Consider the following 25761-nt stretch of genomic DNA (forward strand, 5'->3'; position numbering starts at 1 on the left):
AAGAGGAGGGGAGAGAAGGCAAGTGTTTGTGGCAGAGCCTGAGCCAGCTGCGTGGAGGGCTTTTCCACACCAAGAACAGTAGTTGGTGATACTGTGTTTGGGCAGAAATCATGTCCAGAGTGTGACCAGGTTTGACGGACATTGACAGTCCTGGTTAATGACTGATGTCCGTCTTGGAGAGCACTAGACAGATTGTTGGGGGACCTGGCTCTAATCCTGGTCCTACCACTAACTGACTGTGCACCTGTGAGGACAGAAGCCATTTCCCACCTCTGGGCTTGCTTCCTTGTTTGGGAAATGAGTAGTTATACTAGACCAGTAATTTGAAACACTTCTAAAGTCACAGAATCCTTTGTTCACATGAAATCTGATGTGAAGGTCTACATGTAAAACAGACAGAAGTGGAGCTGTTCTATTTCTTGCCTGGAGCACCCCCACCCTTTTGCAGGGTCTCCACAGAACCCCCTGAGGGTTCCAAGGAACCCAGTTTGAGAACCACTGGACCTGCTGCCCTTTTTTCAGTTCTGATAGTATTTGTGTAGCTGTTCTCCGTTTGTTCACTTGGCTAATGTTGGTTGGCATCAGCTGCTTGGCTAATGTTAACACTGGATAATGTTCAGAGAGCTCTTTTCCTATTATAATGATGCTATGCATGCCTAGCCAGTCCTTCCACATGGCCCCCAACATGAACAAAACGTCGCCTCTTTGCACCGTCTGATGTTGAGCTAACTCCTGCATGGTGACAGCAGAAGGAAAGTGGACAGAGGTAGACAGCTGTAGTATAGAGAGAACGTGCTGTTCTCTTCCCTCACCTGGATCACCCCAATGATACGTGTTTTCAGCCCCCATCAGTTTCCAGAGAATAGTAAGTCCTGCTCGTCAACATTCCACCTGCTTCTCTCTGGCTTTGACGTTCAATGTCAGGGGAGTGTTCTCATATCAACAACGGCAGAATCCATTTCATGACGTAAAAGAATTAGAGTGACTTGCCGTCTGAAAATTATTCTTGGATACAATCCCTGGGAGAGGGTTTCTGCTTTTAATGAGATTGTTCTTTCAACTGAAAAAGAAAGTCAGACCCCTTAGGAGACTCCCAGTGCTGGGCAAGCCCTCGCAAGGAGCCCACTCCCCACCCTCATCCCCTGCCTGTCTTACCCCATCACAAAGCGTCCCACTCACGGCGGGCAGGAGAGGGCCCTGCAATGGCGGTCAGGCGCCTGAGTTTCAGTCCCTGCTCATCCAACATTTACTGTGTGGCTTTGGACAAATTCCTAGTGTTCTCTGAGCCTCAGTCTTCTCATCCATAAAATGGGGGGAGAGTACCTTAGATACTTCCCCAGAGAGTCTTTCCAGCTTAAAAATGGTTTGATTCTATGACAGCTAAAACACAGCTATGCTAAGGGACCAGGGTAGCCGGGAGTCCCCCGCCCCCCACCTCATAGGTGGGGCTGTGCTCAGGAGGCAGGACGATATTTCCTAATAACTCTCTTCCAGACCCTATTTGAACAAAGGACACCGAGTCCTCCGAGAGCCCCAGACTGGGCTCAAGCCATCAGTTCCCACATTCCATCTCAGACCCAATCAGACCCCCAGACTATCAATGCTTCCCGGAACCCTTTGGAAGAGGCCAGGGCCTCTCCCGAAAGTCAAAAGTTGCTGTCCTGAATTCTCCCACAGGCTGCTCCAGGTTCTAACCCTCACCTCAGCTCTTCCTGCCTCCTGCCTTGTGGTAATTGAGAATGGCTACTGTTTACTGAGTACCTGCTGTGTGTCAGGCCCTGTTCTAAGTATTTTATGGGTCCTGGTTATTTTAATCCTCACAGTAATCCCAAAATACATATTACTATTATCTCCAATTTGCATATGAGGAAATTGAGACACTGGGAATTAAACTTGCCTGGGGTCATCCAGCTACAAGGTGTGACACCAAGATATGATTCCCTGAGCTCCTCCACCTCATCACTGAGTCAGCCCAGGGCTGGTTCACGCGGCCGGCAATACCTAGGAGCTGCCATCTATTGAGGGCCTGCAGCCTGGGAGGCATTGCGCAGGACACTTGCTTTATCATTTCATTTAAACGTCACAACTGGAAGAGGAAAGGTCTTGTCTCCATTGTATAGAGGTGGAAACTGAGGCTCCCAAACATTAGATGACTTCCCCATGGTGAGTCATAGAACTTGGAAGGCTTCCAGCCTGGAGGGATCAGTGTTAGCATCTTCTGACCTTCCTCTCTGTCACGCTGCTTTTCAGGACAAATACCAGGAGGTGCTCCCCACACCACCATCTCCGGGAAAAATAAAGAGGGACCACCAGCACCACCCCCTCCTTAGAGCTCTTGAAAATGTCCATCAAGCTGCCCCAGGAAGAGGACTTGATAGGTCTGACTTTCTCCACTGACCTTCCCGGGGAGAAAGCCAGGACCCAGAGAAGCAATGATCATGTTAGGTTTCTGCTTCTCTTTACAATTCTGGGTGATTCCATCACGTTACCTGCTTTCTGGAGCCTCTGAGACTCCGAAGGGAAGAGGGGAAACAGAGATAGAACCCCTGGACTCAGCACACCCTGAAACCTCATGGGAGGCGGCTGAGTTAAGGTCTCGGGGTGGAGCTGGGAAGGCAGACAACGCCCAGGGTGTGTGGGCTCCTTCACACACCACACCTTTGATGAGTGCCTAAAATTAAGTGTACCCACTGTGCCAGGGTGCACAACCCACAAGGTAGGCTGTGCCCTTCCCATTTTACAGATGAAGACACTGAGTCTCAGAGACATTACATAATTTTGTCCCAGGACACACAGCTGACAACGAGGATTCAAACCCAGGTCTGTCTAATTCGAAAGCCAGTGCTCTTTATGACACAGCACAGTGCTCCTGTGTGTTAGGGACCGTGGAGGGGGACACAAACAAGGGTGAGAAATAGTCTGTGGCTTCTGCACACAGATCTGAACTGCAAGACATAAGCAGAAGGGAGCAGGTGGGGGTGGTGGAGAGTGCACCTCACCCCCACTGCTCCAGCCTCCCCTCACATGCAGCCCTTGCGGGGAGACCCCCTCTAGCTAAGGCTGTCCCTTTTGGAGAGTCCTCAGTAGGTCTGGGCCCCTCAGTGGGATGCTTTGCCTCAGAGACAGCCCCTGGCAAACAGAGGGGCTGCTGGGAATTTATCTGTGGGAGAGAGATCGGGAAAAGGAAGTTGAGAGCAAAGAGCTAGAGAGAAGGGGGCAGAAAAGCTGAAAAGCTGGGTGTGTGTGAGTTGGTGTGAGACCAAAGACCCAGCTGCCAACGGGCCCTGCCCATACGGAAGTGCCACCTTGTTGGTCAGTGAGGACTCAGCGAAGGCAAAAGTGGCTTCATGTTGGCCTGAGCCAGACAGTTAGGAAGATAAATCTGATTCCCATCCCCCTCCTCCCTCCCACCTCCGCCCTCCCCCGCCCCCCCCCCCCCCCGCGGCGCCCCAGTTACGCAATGTAACATCGAGTTACAGCGAAACCACATTTTGCAATATTTGTTGCTTTACATCTTTGCCTTGTTTTAATCTGCAGCATAGTGAAGAGTTACGAGCGGGGCGCATTTTTAATTTAAATTGTGTCTACTAAGATTCATCAGAAGGGGTCCCTCCCACTTTTTTTTTTTTTAAGGTGGGATTCAGGATAAGAATCAATTTAGGAGCCACTGGACTCAGGCTGGTGGTGGTGGTGGGCGAGAGGGGTAGGGGGTTGGCGGGTCTTCATTTGGGTCCGCAAATGTGAGGCTGGAAGCGCTGACCGGAATCTCGCAGCGCGGTGACCGCAAACAGCAGCGGCGGAGACAGCGCCCGCAGGCAGGCACGTGAACGCACAGGCTCCGTCCTGGAATCCCAGGGCCCGGGGGAGGGGGCAGGAACCTGGCGACGCGGGCTCCGGCTGGCCCAAGCGGGCTCCACCTCCCGAGGCGCCTGGGGTTCGCCCGGGCCCGCCCCGCGGCCGCGTGGCCATTGGCGGGAGCCACCCGGCCACCTGCCCCTACCTTCGGGGGCGGGGTTACCTGGGCCCCGCCCCCCGCGGCTCGGGTTCCCAGGCCGCGCTTCCTCCTCCTCCGGCCCCGCCCCCCGCGCGAGGCCCCGCCCCCTCGATCCCCCAGCCCGGGCACCTCGTGATGTCACAGCGCCTTTGATACAAAGAGCCCTTCGGCCCACGCGGGTCTCCCGGCAACGGGCGCGGGTGGGGGTGGGGCCGGCACTCTCGAGCGGTGCCGAACCGTGCGAGCGGCCGCGGCGCGAAGGGGACTGTCCCTGAGCCCTCCGCGCTGTCCGCCACCTCCCTGCCCGCCCGCTTCTCGCCCCTCCGCAGCGCACCGACCGCGGCCAGACTGGGGATGCGCACCCCGCCCGCCCGCGGGGGCCAGGTAAGCTGCGGACGGGGACTCGGGCTCGCGGGGCTCCGGCGACGCGCACCTGGCCCGGCCCGCGGCCCCGGGGCCAGGCAAGTTGCCGGAGTGCGGAACTTGGTCCGCAGGCGGGCCGGGCGCCGGCTCCCGCCCCAGGAGTGTCCGCCCTCTCGGCCCCGGCCCGGGAGGTCAGCTTACCTGCCTCCGGGCTCGCTCGGCCACGGAAGAGAAGCCGCTGCCTCCGCCGCCCCCTCCGGGCCCTCTGCCTGCGCTCAGGTGCGAGGGTGGCCAGCCCTAGCCCCGGGGCGCGAGGAGAGGTGGCCCCCTGTCTTCGGCGCAGTTAAAAAAAGTGCTTTAGGGGGACCTAGTGGGCCGGGAAAGGGGCTCGTTTGCCCGGACGCCTCCCTTGGGACACCCCGCCACCCCCACTCCCCACCTCCTCTCCCAGTGCACCTGCCCCTCCCGGGCTGGTGTTGCCCCCGCTCCCAGCCGTGGGCCCCACCGAGTCCCGAAGGGGGCTGCGCGCGGACGAAGTTTTTCCGCAGCTCTTGGCGGCTGCACCGAGCCTGTTCCCGGGCTTCCCTCGGCTCTCGCAGGGGCACTGCCGGGCAAGAGGCAGGGCGAGCCTAGTGTGGGGCTTGGGGACGGAGCCCTGCCCCTTCCCAGACGAGATGCGGCTGAGGCCGGAGGTGTGCGCGGGCTCCCAGCCCTTCTCCTTCTGGGCCCCCAGAGCCGGCGGGTCCGCCCCGGTAGTAGTTGCTGTTGTCACAGCCGCTTCTCTGCGGACGACAGGCATCTCCGAGGTCTTGGCGGAGCAGTCTCTGGAGAACCCCCTCTGTGCTATGGGAACCTGGTCCTTACTCAGCCCGGCCTTTATTCCTTCTCATCCTGCACGCCCTCCAGCGTACCTCTTTGCCCATTTCCCCTTTTCCCTAGCCCTGCTCTCCCACAGACGGCTGGAGGGTTCACATCACTGGGGCCTGAGGGACGTGCCCGTTCCTTGACTGACTTATTTATAGACCTCTTCCTGAAAGGAGCTCGAGGGGGCTGGGTTCCTGTGCTCAGCCTGGCAAACCCCTGGGCTGGTGCCCAGTGATCCAAGCCTCTGGCCTCCCTTCCTGGAGGCAGGTGCTCACATCTTGGGCCCCTGGCAAGGGGGCAGGTGGGCTCCCAGGTCCTTCCCTCCTGAAACAGATTACAGTGACTGTCAGCTTGAGGAAGAATGAACCTCAAAGGTTTACCAGCTGTGTGCATGTCACACCTAAGCAGTAGGCACCTCTCTGTAACCATCTACCCAGCCTTGGTGGAGTCCTTGAGTCATTGCCATTATCTGGGGTCTTGTCATCTGCCAGGCACCAGTCCCAGACAGACTGGCCCAAACCCTACCGTGCTGAGCTGGCATTCATGCAAGGTTCATTATGTGCCCAGGGACTGTTATACACGGACACTTTCCTGCCCTCAAGGCATTTGCAGGCCGTGGGGAGACTGAAAACCTGTGTCAAATTATTCCCTGCCCAACTTCTGGGTTGTCTCTGGGGTCCCTGTGAGTTCACCGAGGTGGGGGCACTTGGAGGAATCGAGAAGCCAGTGGAGAACTTGGGACTTGGGTAGCAGGCAGCACAGCTTGGGCAAATGCCTACTGGCGAACAGCTTGGTAATCTGGGGGACCCTGGGCTTTGGTGGAGAGGGTGGGGTGAGTGACTAAGGCCAGTGTGTGCCTGGGGGAGGGACGGGACTAGCCAGGCCAGGTAAGTAGGCCGGGAGGTGTAACCTTTGCCCCAAGGAAGACAAGTAGGAGAGACTGCCTGGAGCCTGTTCACAGAAAGGACACTTAGTCCTGCAAGGGAGGAGAAATGAGGAGGCCTGGGCAGCCCACACTGGGGAGGTTCTGGGCTGCAGCTTGAGAACTTCCTGGTGCCTGTTCCACTGGCCACTCTCCCTCCCTCCTTCCCTTTGCTCCCTGAAGCACATTTGCCCTTGTTGGCCTCCTAGCCCCTTCCCCGCTGGCGCTGGCGGGACCAGCTGCCCCCACACCCAGGGCTTTCTCTTCAGCTGTTCACCTGGGGCCCTCACAGTTCTCACCTTCCTCCTCCCCCTGTCCCCCCACCAAGGTGGCTAGAAACTTCCTTTCCTAGGGCTGCAGCCCCTCCTCGGAGGTGGGCTGCCTGCTTTGAGGGGCTTCCTGATTTTGCTTCACTTTATATATTTTACGTGTGGGTAGGGAGGAGGTGGAGGGAGTGGGAGAGACTCCCAGTAAAATAGCAGGTGGGCAATTCTGGAAGGCAGGCATCTCAGAGACTTTGGGCCTTAGACGAGGGAGGGACAGCCTGGGCAGAGCGTGCCCACGCTCTGGCCCTGTGTTGTGTCCCCTGGCACAGGGCTCATTGCGTTTTGAAAAGGAAGCATCTTTATCTGCTCTGCCGGCTGCCTGGTGTTGGCACTGGGCACGGTGACTTGGCCTTGGCAGGCGTGCAGGATCCCTGGGGTTGGGCTCTGTTTTCCTCTGCATCCCCTCTGCTGGCTCTTGACTCAGTAACTCGGCATTGATGGCATCAAATCACTGGCCTCTTGAATGAGGAGGACCGCTCTGGTCTTCCTACTGCCCAGTCCACCAGGTGGATTAGTGAGTGGTCCTGCCCCAGGGCTGGCTGAGATGGGCATGTTGATTTGGCAGGCCCACCTCGCATCTTACTGCACATTGTGTGGTCTGCTCTCCTGGATGTGGCACGGCAGTCTCCTCCATCAGATGGCATTCCAGGGCACAGACCCTTCCCCATTTCTGTTTGCCCAGCCCCCACTCAGCACATTGCCTGGTACAGGGCAAGTGCTGGCTGAATTCACTCATTCAACACGTACTTGAGCATCTAGTTTGTGCTAGATTCCGTGCTGGGCACTGGAGATACAGCTGTGAACACAGCAGACAACACTTGGAGCTCAAGTGATGGCAGAGGGGCAGGCGAATAGCGTGCAAGGTGGCCAGAGAGAAAGCAAGGCATGGGGAGGGCTGGGCGGGGGCTGCGTTTTTAAATAGAGTGGGCAGGGAAGTCCTCACCTTCGCAACGTGGCATCTTGACAAAAGAGGTATAGGCAGAGGGAACGGCAGCTGCAAAGGCCCTGAGATGGGGCCGTGGTCAGCGAGATGTGTCCGTGGAACTGCAGGGAGGCTGCTGTGAATGGAACGTAAGCCAGGTGAAGGGACAGGGGGCACAAGCTCAGCGAGATGGGGGGCATCTAATGCTGCCAAGCAACAGCCCAGAATCCCAGGAGAATGGGAAGAGACTAACAGTACCGTTGAGACTAGAAATCCACAGGCACAAAATGCACGTCATTGCTTTGCACCATTCAGACCTTTGCTGTCGAGGGGTTTGGCATTAAGGCCTTTCTTGGGGAGCGGTGTCTGTGTGTGCCTGTTGCTGCCGTGGACTTTCCTGCCCTGAGCCTGGGTCAGATAAGCCCGTCCGCATGAATGTGGAAACAGTTCTTGCAAGACTGTGTTTCTACCCACAAATCAATACTGCAAAAGCCGCCGGGGGGCTGTGCCCAGAGCTGTGTCTAAGCAGGCAGGGGGCCACTCCTGTTCCCACAGGTTGATGCTGCCAGGGGTGTGACAAGTCCAGCGCTCAAGACCCACAAAGGAGCCGGCCGCCCGTGCTTGTCTGCGCTGGCTGGCCCCTCCGAGGGCTCTCTTTCCTCATCTCCTTCTTGGGCTCCCTGATGTCCCGCTCTGTTCCCTCTGCCCTTGGGCAGTGGCAGCACAGGCCTGTGCCCTGGTCTCCTGAGGAGCCCAGCAGAGGCTCTCACACACCTGGGCAGCAGCTTTGGGTCTAATCTGTGTCCCGCCTAGGCCCCCAAAGCGTGTGTGTGTGTGTGTGTGTAGAGGAAGGAGAAAGTAGGCAACCAGAAATACGTGCGTCCAAAGTGGCAGCCTCAGTGGTCCAGAGCTGTGGAGTCCGGGTGACCTCTAACCCCAGTTCCGTTGGACAGGCCGGTACTAGGAACGCCAACGGTTCTAACCCCGCTTCTTGACTTCCTTCAAGAAACGGGAAGTTTTGACTGTTGGGCATATGTTTAATTGATTCAACCTGCTTCATCTTCCCAGACAAGTGGGTTTTTTCCCAACAACGTAAACATGATTCAAATGAAAACCAAACTGCAGCAGTTATTATTAATATCTGTGGCTCTGCTCATGGAGTCTTTCTCTTTTAAGGCATCGAAAAGAGGAAGGCCTAAACAGAACTGGTGTGTGGGAGGGGGTGGGAGCTCTGTCACTCTCGAATCATCTCCTGTCACCCCTCCTCTGCCTCTGCAAGCTGAACGCCATAAAGAGGGAACCCATGTTTCCAGAGTCGTGCTGTCTGCCGTGGACCTGCGATGGAGAGCTGAGGGGTCTGCTCTAGCCCCAGACTGCTGTCCCTGTAGGATAGGAGGGAGAGCAGGAGCAAGCTGCTTCCTCTCGCTGGTTTTCCTGGGAGAAATACCCATCTCAAAACACAGAGCCTTCAGCTCACGCTGTCACCCAATGCCTGTATTCTTTTTTTTTTTTGAGGAAGATTAGCCCTGAGCTAACTGCTGCCAATCCTCCTCTTTTTGCTGAGGCAGACTGGCCCTGAGCTAACATCCGTGCCCATCTTCCTCTACTTTATATGTGGGATGCCTGCCATAGCATGGCTTGCTGAGCGGTGCCATGTCCGCACCTGGGATCCGAACTGGCGAATCCCGGGCCGCCAAAGCGGAACGTGTGCACTTAACCACTGCGCCACCGGGCCGGCCCCAGAAAATAAAGTTTTGGAGTCAGCAAACACATGGTTCTAGATCCTGGCTCTGCTGCTTGCTAGCTGTGGGACTTTGGGCAAACTCTCTCACGTTTCTGAGCCTCAGTTTCTCCATCTGTAGAATGTGATTGATAATAATATCTACCTCATAGGGTGATGGTGAAGATAAAATGAGCCGCTTTGACCTAAAATACCCAGAGTGCTTTCTGACACGTGCTCGGTGGGCGCCTGATGGCTGGCTAGGTGCCTAGAGAGGCGGGACAGTGTAGTGCCCAAGAGCGTGGACTCCGCAGTCAGGCTGTCCGGGTTCAAATCCTGGCTCTGCCAGTTGCTGTTTGTGGAATCTTAGGCAAATTATTTAACCTCTCTGTGCCTCAATTTCCTCATCTGTAGAACAAGGATGGTGCTAGGACCTTCCTCATGAGGTTGTTAGGGGGATCAAATATGTAAATGTATGAAAAGCTCTTAAAACAGTGCCTGGCATAGGAGTGAGCTGATAGTTTCAGTTTCCGCACGCCTCTCCCGGGTTGATTCATGTGACTGATAACCTTAGAACCTAACAGAATGTCTTGCGGAGAGGACGTCAGCACTAAAGCAGGAAGGTGGCAGGAGGAAGAGCCCCGCCACCGGAGGGCCTCGACAGGAGCAGTGCAGCCCCACTTCCTCAGCTTCTGTGTGCTCAAATCAACCAGCTCAGCCTCTGCAGATGCAGACGCTGGGGCCGGAGTGAGCTGACTGGTGCCCGCCCGCGTGGCAATCTGTGAATGAGATGCAAAGCATGGTCCGAGGTGACAGCCGGCTCCCCGGGCCTGGTGTGGGGCTGCCCCTGGTCCTCCTAGAGGCAGCCCACTCTGCTGGGCTGTGGCCTGTTTACCAAGGTGAGGGGGGCTGCACCTCTGCCCACCCGCCCCTCGCCTCCAGCTAGGGCCGTCTGTCCACCTCCGCCCAGCCGGAAAAGCCAGCTTGGAGCAGTGCTGCCCGTCTGCCCCTGCCAGCCCACAGGATCTGCCTTATTAACGTGCTGAGGCTCTGGCGGGCTGCAGGCCCCAGGAGATCTGGAGGAGAGCCAGACCGAAAGGTGCGGGCTGCGCAGCCACCTGGCCACTCTGGGTGACTGCTCTTGGTAGTTTTCCAAGGAGCGAACCTACCTGTTTGTCCAGCCTGGCTGGTCAGGTGGAGAGTAGTCGGGACAGCCTCTGCCTGACAATGTTAAATGACCTTGAATTGATGGCCTCCTGGGAAACGAGTGTTCTTGTTGACAAGGCGCGTCTGGCTAGCACATTTTTGTGAGATTATCTGCAAGATTGCATCGGTTATTGGCAAAGAAGCTCACAGCAGCAGGTGTGTGTGTGTAACACACCTGCGTGCCTGGAGTTGTCATCTACCCTTCAATGCACACACACGGTCTAAGGAACTGTGACCGAACCCCACTCCCCATTTACTCTGTACGGTACATATTCGAAGACACACTTTTTCTTGTCTCATTTTAACATCTCGGATTGGTGTGTGTTGTACATTCGCTGGTGTGTTGTAATTTAATTGACAGTGCCGTTTCTTTCTTGGTGTCCTCGAAATAACAGTGCATCTTAAAATCAAAGGCATCTCGGATTTAATGAAACACAGAAACTAGGTAACCTCTAGAGAACTTACATAATTTGCCCAGTTTCTTCAAGGAAGGGAGTAGTAGTGGGAAGATTTATGAGGGGACACTGTGGTGTGGTTCAGGAGAATGAGCTTGGACTCCAGGGAGACCTGGTCCCAGATTCCAGCTTTATAGCTCACCAGCTGTGTGTCCTTCAAAAAGGAGAGCAATCTCTCTGGGTCTCAGGTTGTCCCTCCACCAAATGCTGATCATGGCTCCACAGTCATCATAATTGTGTGTAAGGCACCTTCCCCTGTTCCTTGCCGGGTATCGTCTAAGGTCACACTGCTCCATTCCACCTGGGTTAACAGGGAAAATGAAGGCAGGGAGTGGTCACTGGCCTTCCCAAGGTAACAGGGAAACTGTGGTGTTAACGTACCAGGACTGTTGGACCCAGTATATAATCCTTGAGCATCACCTTTTCTTTCCTTCCCTGCTCCTCCCACTTTGCCTGAGTTTTCATTTTCACATGTGTTTCCTTTTAGCAATTTTCTTTCAAATTGCTCTCCTCTTCCTTTCTATAAAACCTTCGCACATGTAGCCTCTTTGAAGCTCTCTGTGATGGGAAAGGGGAGGGGGCTATGCCCCATGGCCAGGGTGGCACAGGCCCCTGGAGCCTCAGCCGACAGTAATCAGTGGTCTACTGTGCTGTGGTCCCTGCGACCTTCAGCTCAAGTCCAAGTTCTGGTCCCACCAGCCTTGCTCATTCCTGCTCTTGTGGCCTCCGGGTATCAAGCTGAGAAGCTGCTCCAATGCCGAGTGTTGGATACTGCCATCGCCAAGAGTATTTAGTATTCTCTGTACCCTCCTTGCTGCATTAAAATCAGACTTTGTTCAAATTCCAGTCCTGCTAGCTCTGTGACCTATTGTTAGTTACTTAACCTCTCTGAGCCCCAGTCTTCTCATCTAAATAGTAGCTGATGCACAAATACATCTGGCACATGATAGATGTATTCTTTCCTGGTCTTCCCCAAATGTTTAAGACCACCTTGTGTTTCTTTTAGGTGCCAAGGGCTCTGGGAGCACCAGCTGACAATGTTGCTCCAAGTTAATGCTCTGAGACGGACAGAGGAGTTGTGGGCAGGGAACAGTGTGGGTGAAGGCACAGCGACCTGTGTGAGTGGGATGTGTCGGGCAGGATGGTTGGGCTGCAGCAAGAGGGAATGGGGTGGGCAGTACCTTAGCACCTGTGGGGGTGAGGTGGACAAGGTGGGCTGCTCACCACGGTAGGAGCACGGCTGGGGGAGCAGTGGGCTGAGTTGGAGGCAACAGGAGACAGGCACGTGGGGGGCTCGGCGAGAGATGCTGGCTGGAGGGAGAGCCAGAGCAGGTGGGGGTCGTGAACATTGTTTTCATCCAAGGTCTCTCTCTGCCTCGCTCCTCTCGAGATCCCGATGAAAGCCAGGAGCCCGGCTTCCTCAGTTTTGTGTACAGCGACAGGGGCTCACAGCCCCCTCCTCAAGGAGGTGCTGTTTAGTGTCTGGGACAAGGCTGAACCTCAGTCCTTCGTGTACCAGGGGGTGGAATGAATTAAGCCAACCCACAGGGCTGTGGATGGGGCGGAACTTCATTTACAAAGAGCCTGCATCAGCTGGTGCAGCGGCCCCTCTGGGACCCCCAGGAGGCGAGGCTACCACGCGGGGGACGGGGAGAAGCAGTGGATTAGCTGTGCCAGGGCTGGGATGGGAAGTTTCCCCAGCGGGTGGTTCTTCTCTCCTTAAAATGGCATATAAGGGGCGGGGGAGATGAGGATGAGGTCCCAGCCTGGCGTGTGCTGCCTGGCCCAGTGTCCCGGGGAGAGGCACGAGAGCAGAGAAGGGGCTCACTGGGGACAGTGCGCCCAGGGAAGGCCCTAGGGCTTGAGGAGCGCAGTTCTGGGGGCGTAGAGGGTGGAGGGAGGGGATCGGCCTCCCAGATGCAGTGGCTTTCTCACGGGGGCTTGTTTAGGGACGGACAGGTGTTTGTGGCACAGAGAGGAATTGTATTTCCAGCACAAGGAACAGCATTTGCCAAAGCATGGGGAGGGGGTGGTGGCGGGTGGTAAAGTTGGACAGGAGCTTGGGGTCCCAGGGGAGGGGGAGTGGCAGGATCTTGTCCTGAGGCCAAGATTGGCTGGACAGGGCTGTGTTTGCTGGGCTGAGGCACCAGGACCTGTGTCTGTGGCCAGTGGGGAGCCCACAGGGTCTCTGAGGGGGTCTTGATGGACTTGCCCTGGGGGCCTCCCACCCTCTGAGCCTAAGCTGTGGCTTGTGGTCAGTCGTAGTGCTCCCTCACCTGTCCCCACTGTGGAAGAGGCTGGGAAGGGGCCTGAGGTGGCTCAGCAGCCCTGGCCCTCGGCCCCCAAGCTGAGCTCTGTCCAGCTGTGCTCCTGTGAGCCTTGGTGCAAGGCAGCAGCCGCTGGAACACGCAGTCGGCGTAGCTGGAGCTGGCAAAGGCTGCAGGACAAAAGGGACACCTGAACAGCGCCTGCCTGGAGCGCTGCTGGGGCTCTAGGCTGACGGAGGTGTCAGAAGGTTATAAAAACAGAGGCTCTGGCAGGGGGCACTACGTGGGGTGGGGAGGACGAGAGGGGCCCTGTCGTTGGCCTGCCTGGTCCTGACCTGTCTGCTCCAGAATGGCAGGTCAGAGGGAGTCTGGGCCTTTAGCTTGAGGTGGACATTGGCACTCTGCTTGGCCTTGCAAGGCCTGAGGGTTTCTGTGGCAAAGAAGGGGTGGGGTGAAGACTGGTTAGCCATGTTCGGGTGTGCCCTCTCTGAGCACACAGTGGCCTCTTCCTGGAAAGTTCATGTCACCTTTGGAAGGTGCCCCACTGAGGGAATGCTGCTTGGCCCACTTGGTGGATTCTCACAGGGGAGAGCTGACTTGGGCCACTGCTGTCCCATCCCAGGCTTTCACTCTAAGCTCCTCTTGCAGAGATGGTAAAATCCGGAGCCCCCAAAGCAAGCCCCACAGCCTCTCAACTGTGTGCGTAATTAAGCCCTCACTTCAAGCAGCCGCATCTTTCAAAGCTATAATTTGTAACCCAAAATAGCTGCCTGTTCAAAGAGCCAGGAGAGCCCTTGATGTGCGTCCCTTTCAACTTGCAGCCTGTTAATTCGCTTTTGACATTTGAGTTGCCCCCACCTGGCCCGTGGATTTCTCAAGAGAGCCGTACGTATGATGGCTGGGTGGGCGCTGGAGCTCCCTGGCGGGTCCTTGGGAAATCTTTGAGAGTTTGGATGGGGTGACTGAAGGCTGGGGGGCGGGGCGGGTCCTGATTCAGGTTCACGCGGCTGCAGGGGTGTAGAGAGAAAACTCACAGCATAACTTCAGGGGAAGGGTCCTCATCCCTAAGGAGGAGACAGGGTTCACTTGCAGGAATTTTAGAGGAAGATAATGAGGCCGCCTCAGTAAGGTGCAGTCAGATGCTGGCCACGCGGTAGATGCTACCGTCCTTCCCTTCTCTTGGCTATGGCTCCACTTGGTAGAGTCAGAAGATCTTGTGTGTATATTCGGGTAGGTGGATGGGGGGACTCAGCTTGCAGGAAATACCTCCCTTGACCTGCCGCTTCTCCGGCGGCTGACATGCCTGGAATTCTTGGGGCTGGCTGCTGGCTTTGGTTTCCAGATGTGGAAGCAATTTAAGTTCTGTTTTTATAATCCCCAACGGTTCGCCTCTGAAGTCTCACTTGAAAATGAAGCCCACTGGCTCTTTTTGGGGGGCACAGGGGGAAACTAGGTGGCCTCTTTGGATCCCTTTTATTCAGGAGGTGGGTTCACTGGGACGTTCAGATCTGGGACCCAGGGCTTTGTTGAGACAGCTACACCCCATCAAGGGCGTGGTCCCTACGGGAGCAGAAGTTGATCCTGGGGCCACCTCTCCCGTGGGTTTTCCTTGGCCAAATTCAGCTGCAGTATCTGCCTGGCCCCTGGGTCACCTTCACCAACCCTGGACAGCCAGCCTGGGGCGGGGAGAGGGCACTCGGATTCTGGCCATGTCACAGGGAGGCTGGCATCACAGCCGAGCAAGGTGCCCACGTGTCCCAGGAGTGGTAAAGGCCTGCCTTCCCAAACTGACCACAACAGAAGGAAGAAATCTGCTCTGCATTTCCAGTAGCCAGAAATACTGCTGGCACGGAGAAACTGGTAATATCTTGCTCGATTACTGAGCGCTGCTAGCCCCAGACGTGGCCTGAGCCAGGATTACAGGCGCTCTGGGGTTGGGGGGGCCCTGTGGTTCTGGGGCTAACTGCTGACCTCGTCTCTTGTAAACCAGTCGCTATTTGCGTAAAATAAGTTTTACATTTGTATGATAACTGCACTAAATACAGTTCTGGGCACCTTTGCAGTTGTAAATGTCTCTGGCTGAACAGCCCATATGCTTCTTTAAAATGAAAATATAGTACCTATACCATTGAGAAAACACAAGAAATGGAAATAATTTACTTAGATTCATATATAGTGTTTACGAAACATCATCCTGGTAATTATAGATCCACCAAACTTCCGTTTCAGCAAAATATATAGTCTCTTTAGAAGCAGCAGATTATCTCCAAGACAGTCACATTCTAAGGTACTGGGAGTGGGGACTTCAAGATCTGAATTTGGGGGAACGCAATTTCACCCATAATGGAGGCTCTGGAACCACCCCGACTGGGAGGAGGAGGTGGAGGGTGAGCAGGGCCTGGCATCCCAGGAGGGCCTGAGCGGAGGGCGCCAGCTCTGCCTTCTGGCAGAGGCCCACGTGGGTGAGGGGCCCATTGGGGATGGCTCTTGGCCAATTGCTCTGTTTGGAAAAGTTTCTAGTAATATGACTCATGCTTCATCTTCTCGAGATGATCATTCTTACAACTTGAGCCGTCATTGCCTCTTGAGCTGATCCTTCGGAACCTAGACCGCTCATCATTCGGTACCCTCGGAGGCTGTGGCGTCTTCCAGGCTCCCTATTTCTCTTGACTCTACCCCTAGGATACCATTCTTTAAGGATGGTGTCACTTCTTTGTATTCCTTTTAAATGGAGCTCAACTTGTCAGGGCTTTTACGCTTTTCCTTAACCGGTTCAGTGGATGGGGGCAACTATCTATCATGTTTTGTGTATGTAAGGTTTACTTCTAACACACTGGAAAAATAAAACCTGTAAGAACTGATTATGGGAAGGCATTGAGGGTGGGGCCTGGCCACCCTTCTCAGCCACCATCCCATGTAAACTGCCCAAGGTTTTGGCCAAAGCAGCACCCTACGCTGGCTCACCTCCTCCTCAGTGCGATGGGTCCAGAGCCCACCATACAGCCCCTCCAATAGCCATGGCTCCATCAGCCACACACAGGGGCCCCACAGTGTTTCACATGGACCCCAGGTCAGCCCCTGCAACCAGGACAGGCCATCATGGACCACGTCGTTAAGGAGTTGCACGCCCCGGTGCTCTCCAGGGCTGCTGCCATATTTGCCTTCTCTCTTAATGTAACTTTCTTTCTGAATGATTTGAAAAAAAAATTAGGCAAGACGTTATCAAAACTAAGGACATTGCTCCTTCATAACTGTATACCATTAACACCCTAACAAAATCAAGCCCAATTCCCCGATATCACCCCACATCTAGTCCATATTCCAGCTTCCCTATTTGTCCCCAAAAGGTCTTTTACAGCTAGGGGGTTGTTTGTTTGTTCGTTTGTTTGAACTGGGGTCTAACCGAGGATGGCATCCAGTTTGTATGTCTCTTGATTAGTCTAGAACCGTGGTTTTCACAGTGTGCTCCTGGGGCCAGCAGCATCAGCTTGACCCAAGAACTTATTAGAAATACTCCTTTCTCTTCTTTTTTGCCTAGTTCAGCCTATAGAAACATGCATTTTTCAGACTTCCTGAAGCAGAAACTCTGATTCAGTCTGAGTTTTAACAATCCCCCCACCCTGCCATGGTTCTGATGCACAGTAAAGTTTGAGAACCACTGGTCTAGAAAAACTCCCTTCCCTCTTCTTTACCGTTCTCTTTTGGAAAAGTCTCGGCTGGTTGTCTCTTAGAAGGTCCCACATGCTTTGTGATTATTTCCCTGTGGTGGTGTGTAACTTGTTCCTCTGCCCTCCGTTTCCCCGTTTTCTAGAAGTTTGATCAGAACTGAGTTAGGATTTTTCTTAAGACGATGTGACAGGTGATGCTGTGTCCTTCACGTTGTGTCACATCAGGGGGCCAGTGTCTGATGTCCCCAATCAGTGGTGCTCGCTTTGACCATTGCCTTAAAGCGACAGTAGCCTGTTTTCTCCCTGGTAGAGGTGGGAAGGAGGAATGCTGGCTGCTTTGCAGTAACCTGCAGGGTGACTCTTTGCGCTGTGCAAGAATCGAATTCCTCCTCAACCTTTCCCCTGCTGGTTTTATTCTACGGTTACTGGGTGTAGTATTCTATTTGTGTCAGGTCAAGTTTGTGTTATTCAAGTCTTCTGTCTCCCTTCTAATTCTCTTCGCTTGCTCCATCAGTTACTGAGAGAAGTGAATGAAAATCTCCAACTTTGACTTCTAAGTGTTTTTTTTGGAGAAGAAGATTAGCCTTGACCTAACATCCATGCCCATCTTCCTCTACTTTATATGTGGGACGCCTGCCACAGCATGGCTTGACAAGCGGTGCCATGTTCGCACCCAGGATCCAAACCGGCGAACCCCGGGCCACCAAAGCAGAACGTACGAACCTAACCACTGCGCCACCGGGCCGGCCCCTGTTAAATTTTGCATTCTATATTTTGAAACTGTTTCTAGAAGCATAAACATGTAGGAGTATTACATCTCATGAAATTGATTTTTATCATTTTTTAATGTCCCTGTATCTCTTGCCTTTGAGTACACTTTGTCTAATATTAGTATAGCCCCTCCAGCTTTTGGTGGTGTTTGCGTGGTGTATCTTCCCTCATTCTTTTACTTTCAACCTATCTGTGTCCTTATGCTTAAATTGTCTCTCTTGTAAATGGCAGGTGGTTGTTTTTTATCTAATCTGACAGTATTTGTCTTTTAATAGGATAGTTTGTTCCGTTTTCATTTACTATATTACTGATATGGTTGAGTTTATTATTTGTTATTTATTTGTCCCACTCTGATCTTTGATCCTCTTTTCCTCCTTTTTTCCTGTATCCTTTTGGAAGACTTCAGCATTTTGTTATTCCATTTTTTTCCACCACTAGATTTTCAGTACTACATTGTTCTTTTTCTTTTCTTCTTCTTCTTCTTTTTTTTTTTGGTGGGGAAGATTTGCCCTGAGCTAACATCCATTCCCAATCCTCCTCCTTTTTTTTTTTTTTTTTGCTTGAGGAAGATTAGCTCTGAGCTAACATCTGTGCCAATCTTCCTCTACTTTGTATGTGGCATGCCTCCACAGCATGGCTGACGAGTGGAGTAGGTCCATACCCAGGATCCGAACCAGCCAACCAGTGGACCTGGGCTGCCCAAGTGGAGCACATGGAGCTTTAACCACTCGGCCACAGGGCCAGCCCCGTTATTTTTCTTTTTTGACTGCTAACTTTCGACGTGCTCTGACATATTATTGGAACGGAAGTGGTGTGGCGGGGATAGAGGGCTCAGTGTCTCCTGGTGGCGCAGATGGCCCCACTGTGAGGGACATCTCCAGTGGGATCCAGCGTCTGGCCCATAGCCTAATGGGCTTGAAAACCAGATCTTGTTGGCCCTTCCCACACCTTTGGAACTCGAGTGCTGTTCATGCCCACGGATCGTCCCTAGATGGATGTGCAGAGCCAAAATGCCAGCTGATTCATTCACAGTGACAGTTGCACGCTGGCGGTGAGCTCAGCAGCCCCTCTCCCCCGTCCTCAGCAGGCCCCTGGGGAGCTTGCCCTTGTGTTCCTGTGACACCACCTTAGCAGCAGCATGTGTTTGGGGAGGATGTGAGATGAGGGAGAGAGACAGCTCAAGAGTTGCAATTAAAACATTGAAAAAAGGCAAGGTGGGCTCCCACACCCCTCCACGTGGTGTTGCGTGCAGTAGCAGAACTCGTGTCGGCCGCCTTCTCTTTATGTAAATGGTGTGGGAGGGAGTCTTAAGAAGCACGAGCATGACTTTCTCTTTCTCTTCTGCTCAGTACCAGCCTGAGGTTCCGCCACCAGTGTGCACCAGACTCGGGACTGAACCAAGTCTGCCAGAGAGCCTCAGTCTCCCCATCTGTAAAATGGGGTGATTTAGTACCTCCCTCCAGGGTGATGTGAGAATCCAACCCCTTTTAGTGTTTCGCACATGAGACTAATGAGCTCCTGAGGAGACACCAGTTGTCACTCTTGTCGCTGCTCCTGGGATCTGCAGGTCCACTTTACGATGAAAGTAGAGTGTAGCAGTCGGGGTGTCTACACTGAGATCTGCTCCTCGAGGCTCCTGTGGCAGGAGTGGCGAGCCCACTTTAGGGGTGGTCTTGAGCTGCTGGCCCCTGCCTGTTGTGGGTTCAGGAGGTGGACCCAGGAGCCCCTGGCTGGGAGCAAAGAGCCTGAAAGCTGCCTTGGCTCTCTCCTCACCACCACCCCACCCCCCGGGAGGGAGGTTAGCTAGAGGGCGTGGGTCCCGGCCACCCTCTGATCTGGCCCCTGGGGATGGGAACGTGGCAGTCTGGCCTGTCTCCCTGACCTCGGCCTCCCCACCAGAGCGGGAAGCTTGGGCTACAGAGCTTTTATCTCACAGTATGAGGTCAGTGCCCAGAGCTGGCCAAGATGGGTGATAAACTCTAATAACTTGGTGACCCGGGGCTCCCACGTCTGCCCTTGGCCTTGTTGGGGGCAAGCCCAGGCCTTGTTTCTGACCCGAGGTTACTTTTGTTCAGAAGGCAAGGCTGAGGTATCACCTCCCTGTGCAGATGCTTAAATCCCCCTTTATTCCCACCCTCGCCCCTTGACCGGCACCTGGGCAACCTTCTGCTGAACCAGAATCTCTTATCAGCCACTGATGAGCACGAAGTGCCCGCCCGCAGAGCAAGGCCCAGGTTGAGGGCGGGTGGCAGCCACAAACAGGAGTCGGATACAGCCCAGATTGTTTACTGATCTCTCCTGCCACCATCTTTGTGTGCTGAGAGCGGCTGAGCCACAGTGGCATGTAGGGGATGCCAGCCCAGGTAAGCCCACCCCCTCCCTGTGGACCTGGGGGTGTTGGCATCTGCAAGTTAGCTCCTTAGACTGAATCTTCTGCTACCTGTGGGAAAGACCCCGTGAGACCCTGAGCAGGCCTGTCGCTGCTCCCGGGCTGTTGGCTGGCCGGGAGTATGATGAGGAATTTCATCGCTGGCCCCCCCACGCCTGCTCTGCCCCATCCGGGCAGCAGGCTGGCTTCTCCCCCACCCCATACCCTGCAGTGAGGTTCCACATGTGCCCACTGCTGCCCGGCTGCGAGGGAAGCTGGGATGGGCCTGCCCAAGCTATTTTTACCCAGCCCTGTCCCCAGAGAGCTGTTCTCTGACTCTGAGTTACTGCCTGGGGAGCGGAGCTGTTGCCAGGGCTGGGGGTGGGTGAGCTGCAGCCTTGGAGCCTCCTGGACTCCCTTGCCCAGGCAGCATCGCATCCTGACACTTATTAAAGGGTGTAATTAACTTGCAGAGAGACCTCCCAAGAGAGTGGGCAGAAGAAGACCCTGGTAGAGGGAAAAGAGGCACCTGGCATGTTTGGAGGGCAGGCTTTGCAATTTGTAAAAATCTGGTTTCCAGAAGCTAAACCCAACCTACCTTCGCCCATGTGCCACAAGGATCAGAGGGACAGGGTCCCGGGGCCTGGATGGAGGCCGTTAGGCCAGGAGGCACCCCCGGTTGTGTTCTCTCAATATGGCGAAGATAATAATAGCTCAGATTTATTGAGCGCTTTGTGTGTGTGCTTAGATCATGTGCCAACTCATTTAATCGTAATAATAGTTAACTCTCTTCCATAGTTGGGGAAAATGAGGCCCTGAGAAGTTCAGTAAACCTAAGGTCACAGAGCTCGTAAGTGGGGGAGCCAGGATTTGAACCCAGTCGGGCCACCTCCAGAGCTTGCTCCTAATGCCAACTCGGCCCCTGTCTTCTTTGCCGTGTTTCCAGCATTTATGAGGCATGAGGCTTTGTTCTAGATTCTCTGTGGCAATCCTGCCAAGTAGTTATTTCCATCCCTGTTTTTAGGTGAGGCTCAGAAATTGAGCAACTTATCCAGGGTCACACAGCCAGCCAGTGGCTGAGCCAAGATCGGCACCCGGGACTCAGGGTTACCGTGGGTGGGCTCTCCCCAGCTCACCATCCACAGTGCAGATACTTGCTAATCACCCCCCATGTGCTCCCTGCAGTGCTGACCATTGGGGGTTCTGATGCAGGGATCCCCGTTGTTACCTCTTCAGGGTCTTCCTTCTCCCAGGAAATGTGGAAATGGGCCCTCCATGCACTAGCTTCCAGGAAGATGTAGAGTAATGCGGTGTATGACTTGGAGGTAGCATCCCATTGCGGCCAGGTGGGTGAGGGGAGGACCAGATGAGGTCCTGGCCTCTGGGCCCCTCCGCACCCTGCTCTGAGAGCGTGGACGGTGGGCCATCGTCAGCCACTCTGAGGCTTGGATGCCCCCCCCACCACACGTGGGTATTGATACTTGGCCTTTTCACAAGCCATTGCATTCAGCGCATGCCAACTTCCTACGGAGGAAGGGGTGACTCTGGGGCCTGCTGGTGGATAAACGCTGCTCTTGAGACTGGAGAGGGGCCCACAGGTAGGCTGTGTGCTTCAGGCTCCCACCCCCAGCTGAGGCCAGCTCCATCCAGCCCAGATGGAGACAGGATGGGGACATGGAGGGGGATAATAGTGATGTGGACCGGCCCTGCCAGCGTGGCTGACTTGGGCCTGTTTCCACAGCCTTGAGCCTCAGAACTCTCCCGAAACCTCCGATCTTGGATAGTTCCCCAGGCCCAGCCTCTTGAGGAGGGCATACCTCCTGGCCTCCTGTCTGTCCAGGAGCTCGCTGGCTGAGTAGCCGGGACCTGTGGGCTGTAGGGATGGCTTGGCTTCTGCAACACGCAGCGCCTAGTAAGCCCAGATGAGAATTGAGTGCTCCCTCAGCTGCTGACACTGGTGCTTGTGCAAATTGTCATGTGTGGCCCTCAGAGTAGCCTCTGAGGTAGAGGTGGCTGTCCCATTATATAGGTAAGGAGTCAGGGGCACAGAGGTCACTGGCCCAAGGTCACACAGCTTGTGAGTGGCCAGGCCAGCCGAGACTAAAACCCACCCTGCCGGGTTCCAGAGCCATGCCTTCACCCAGCCCCACTCACAGGCGTGTCTTGGGGCTTGTGGAGGAACACTGTACCCCCTTGATCTCCCTTCACTGCTGGGACCCCTCAGCAGGGTGGAAGGAGGTGACCAGGAGTGGTCTGGACATAGGCCAGCCGTGCCTGTGTGGCCCACAGTGACTGGCCCTGGGGGGACAGGAGCTCTGTGCTCAGGCCTGGCTCTGGGTCCTAAGGGACAGAGTCCTGGGGATACAGGTTACCCATTGATGTTTCCCAGAGCTTCCTGCTGAGGACGCTGTCCCTTCCCTAAAGGCCCCCAAAACCAGACACCTTCTCTGTGAAACCCATTCACTGCTCCCCTCGTCCTGCCGCCCCTCCAGAGCAGGCCTCAGTTCCGGGGCCCTGCCCCGGGCATCCTCTGCACCCCAAGGGGCACACTGCTGTGGAGGGAGATCCCGACGCAGACCGTGTGGCCTGGGCCAGCGGGCAGCGCCCTAGGCCTCAAGTTCTCCGCATAGAAACATCGACGTTTCTACCCTGGGGCTGCTGCCGCTCAGCATCCCGTCACCCGGCATCGGCCTGGGGTCTGTCCGGGAACTCGGCTGGACTTGCAACAGCAGTAGAATTTTCCTGACCACCCCGGGCGCATTAACCTCCTGCTCCGCCACATTCCCCAAAGATTCCCTCTCCTCAGCAGCTTACGTGCTTACGTGACACGGGGCCTCCGGGCGGGGCCCTGACCTGCCCAGGAGGCCTGGCTGGAGGGTAGCTGTGCTGTCGAATCAGATCGAGCCTCTTCCCAGGCCGCCTAGGAACCCCGTGAGGACAATGTTTTTTATTGTGAACGAGCCCTTCCTTTCCCTCTGTACCTTCATCTGAAAAACAGAAGAAACTCACGGGCTCAGAAGGGTTTCTAATGTGACTTTCAGGTTCTCCCAGCCGGTGAGTAGTGGCTCAGGGTGGGGATGAGAGGTTGCTTTCCCGCACCTTCCAGCACCTTCCAGCAGCTGCCCCTGCTTTGCCTCCTTTCCTGAGGTATTTGTGGTCGGAGCAGGCAGCACCCCTCCCAGGCCTGTTGCTGCACCCAGGCCTTCCCCAGAGGCTGCAGGAGAATGGGAGCTGGGCCGGGCCAAGGCCTTCAGGGAGGAGCAGGGCACAGGGCCACTTTTGTCCAGGACAAATGCCTAAGCGGTACTGGCCCAGACGAACCAAGGTGCACAGTTAGTTACTTTTCTTCTAGCTGTCTTTATATTATTTGAATTTAGGGGAAAACCACTAGAAATGGTTTTGAAGTTATAATTAAAATTTCCCCTTGCCTTGGGCAAACAATTGTGGATTGAAAGAAAAGGTATTGATTTAGGGAGCAACTAATTTTAAGAGAAAAGGCTGGCATGTTCAGGGAGAGAGAGTGTGTGTTCGCACACCCCTGTGTGCACATGCCCAGACTTGGTGCGTCGGGAGCCTGGTTCAGGTCTCAGCGGGGTCCTCTGTAGCTGGGAGTTCCAGGGCAGCCGCCTCCTACTCCGAGCCTCGTCCTGCCTGTGTCAGACAGAGACAATGAATCCTTCCTCTCTGCCCCCTGCACCTCCCGGAGCTGTTGTGAGAGATAAATGGGGGTGTGCGTGGGATACAGATGGACAGGACGCTTTGTCCAGTGTGAAGGGCCAGGCACATGTGGACTCTGCTCAGCCAGAGGTTAAAAATATGCCCAAGGAGGTGGTGGTCTTATTGGGAGGAAAGGACCCCTCCGGGGACAGCTGACCCCTTCTACTGCCCCACCTGTGGCTGTGACAAGCCCCTCAAGGCCACTCTTTCAACCCTCGTCAGGCCCTTGGGCCAGCTGCCAGGAGTATGGGTGTGTTGCTGTGAGACATTGGGTGAGCGGGGGCCATTGGTCCCCACCTGCATATGTGAGTTGGGTGTCTCAGGCCAGGGCGCCCGGCAGAAACTCGGCCTCAGTATCTTGGTGTCCAGTGAGGCAAACGTGAGCTGCCCAGAGGCCAAGCTGGACACTTGAGGAGCATGGATGCTGGTGTCCCCTTGGCACCTGCCTGCCTTCTGGGAGCAGGGTGGGTGGCAGCCTCCTCAGGACCCCTGCTGACACAGCACCATGGGGAGAGCGTGGGCACTGGTGACTCACAGTCCAGTCCCAGCCCTGCGCTGCCACTAACTCCCACGTGGCCCCGGGCAAGTCATTTCACCTACACAGAGGGGGAAAGGAGACCCAACACGCAGGGCTGACACACGCCCGCTTGCAAAGCGGCCGAATGTCACGTAAGCCACAGAGCAAGGATGCCTCACCAGCACTCACTTTCCCCTGCCCGTGTGTCTGGGAAGGGGAAGAACTTGCAGACAAAGGAGCAGAGCATGCGCATTGCTCCCCAGCTCTCCTTGGGAGGCTCTCTCCCTCCTGCCTGGTTTCTCTTCAAGTGTCCATGCATTGACCCAGAGGGTGTCCTGCTCGGGTAGGAGGTGGGCAGCACTGGGGGGAGTGCCTGGGCCTCGTAATTAGCACTCTGTCCCTATGACGTGTGCTGTCCCCGTCGTCACTCTGAGGTGTGAAAATCCACAAAGTGTGGGTTGCATCAATAATAAATGGAACCAAGCATGTGTTGGCCAGAGACAGGTGGGGGTCCTCTGCCTGCTGGCCAGAGGACCTCTGGCAGGTTACTCTCTCAGCCTTGGTTTCCTCATTACTAAAATGGGGACAAGAATCGCTGTCCTGAAGAGTTGTCATGAAGCCCAAAAGGGTTACTATGGATAAACTCTGAGCTCCGTCTCTGGAACTTGGTGGCTGCTCAGTCAGTGTGGGTTCCCTTTGTTTCTACTTGGGTGTGGCTTCAGGCTTGCAGATGAAGAGCTGGCTTAGGGTACCAGATCTGGTAAGGTTGGGAGCCATGTGGGATTGGGTTAGTGACATCTAGCTGGAAAGGGCTGTGGGAACACTAGGGGTGATTTTAATTACACAGCCCCTCAGCCCCGACAGGGGCGCTTGGCTGCCTGTGTCAACTTTATTGGTCCATCTGGTGCTCAGCCTGAGTCATGGCAGAGGCAGGAGCCAAGCTCATTAATCGCCATCTATTCTTAGCCCGGGGATGTCTTGGTTGGGATAGACCCCCAGCAGGGCTGCCTGCTCACCAATGGCAGCAGACAGCTGTATGTGGCCGGGCAGGCACAGTCAAGCCTGTCACTGACCAGCTTCCCTAGGTATCCCCAATCCTGTTCTTGTCTGAGATGCCCTAGGCCTTTCACAGCCTTGTTGCTATTGGTCTTCTTGCAGCCCTGGGGCTGGAGGAAGCACCTTGAATCGGGGGCTCTGCCAGCCCTAGCAAGGAGCACACCGAAGAACCTTGGGAGTGGCTTGACATCTCAGGTGGGAGCAGGGGAAGGCAGTGCCACCTCGGAGGCATCTGCCTCCTTAGAGGCAAAGCAGCCCCAAGAAATGGTTTGCAGCGAGCTCCCTCTCAGATGGGGGTAAACTTTGAGTAAAGCCAGAATGCTTCTCCTATAAGAAGATTTTAGCAGAAGGTTCGGGCGAATCTTTGTTGCACATGGACACTGTGCCAGGCAGTGTGGTAGGCACTGGGGACCAGCCCAAAGCTCAGAATTGAAAGACCTGGTGTTCTTCCTCCCCAGCATGGCTGTGGCAGGCCCAAGACAGACCGTCCCTCCCCGGTTGGCATCATGTCCTGTGGCTGGGGTTTATTCATTGAGGTCCTACTGAGACACACGACCCCGTCAGATTCCATTGCCATTCTTAGTTTACCGAGAAGAGAACTGAGGTTCAGAGAGGTTGTTTGATG

The 25761-nt window shown here is 55.1% G+C and overlaps 1 protein-coding gene across 3 annotated transcripts in view; it reads left to right on the top strand.

Annotated features, from left to right (window-relative positions):
- The window catches only part of RAB11FIP4 (RAB11 family interacting protein 4), a 116309-nt gene that overhangs the window by 72025 nt on the left and 18523 nt on the right, over positions 1–25761 (top strand). The window contains exon 1 of one of the 3 annotated variants that reach the window (XM_070482748.1): positions 4113–4378. The exons of the other annotated variants lie outside the window; for them this stretch is intronic. Within the exon in view, the coding sequence (XP_070338849.1) occupies positions 4349–4378 (30 nt within the window). The 5' untranslated portion in view covers positions 4113–4348. Of the gene's footprint in view, positions 1–4112; positions 4379–25761 lie in introns of those variants that run through there. 3 annotated transcript variants of the gene reach the window in all.

Source organism: Equus asinus, chromosome 13 (assembly GCF_041296235.1).
Source record: "Equus asinus isolate D_3611 breed Donkey chromosome 13, EquAss-T2T_v2, whole genome shotgun sequence".
NCBI lineage: Eukaryota > Metazoa > Chordata > Mammalia > Perissodactyla > Equidae > Equus > Equus asinus.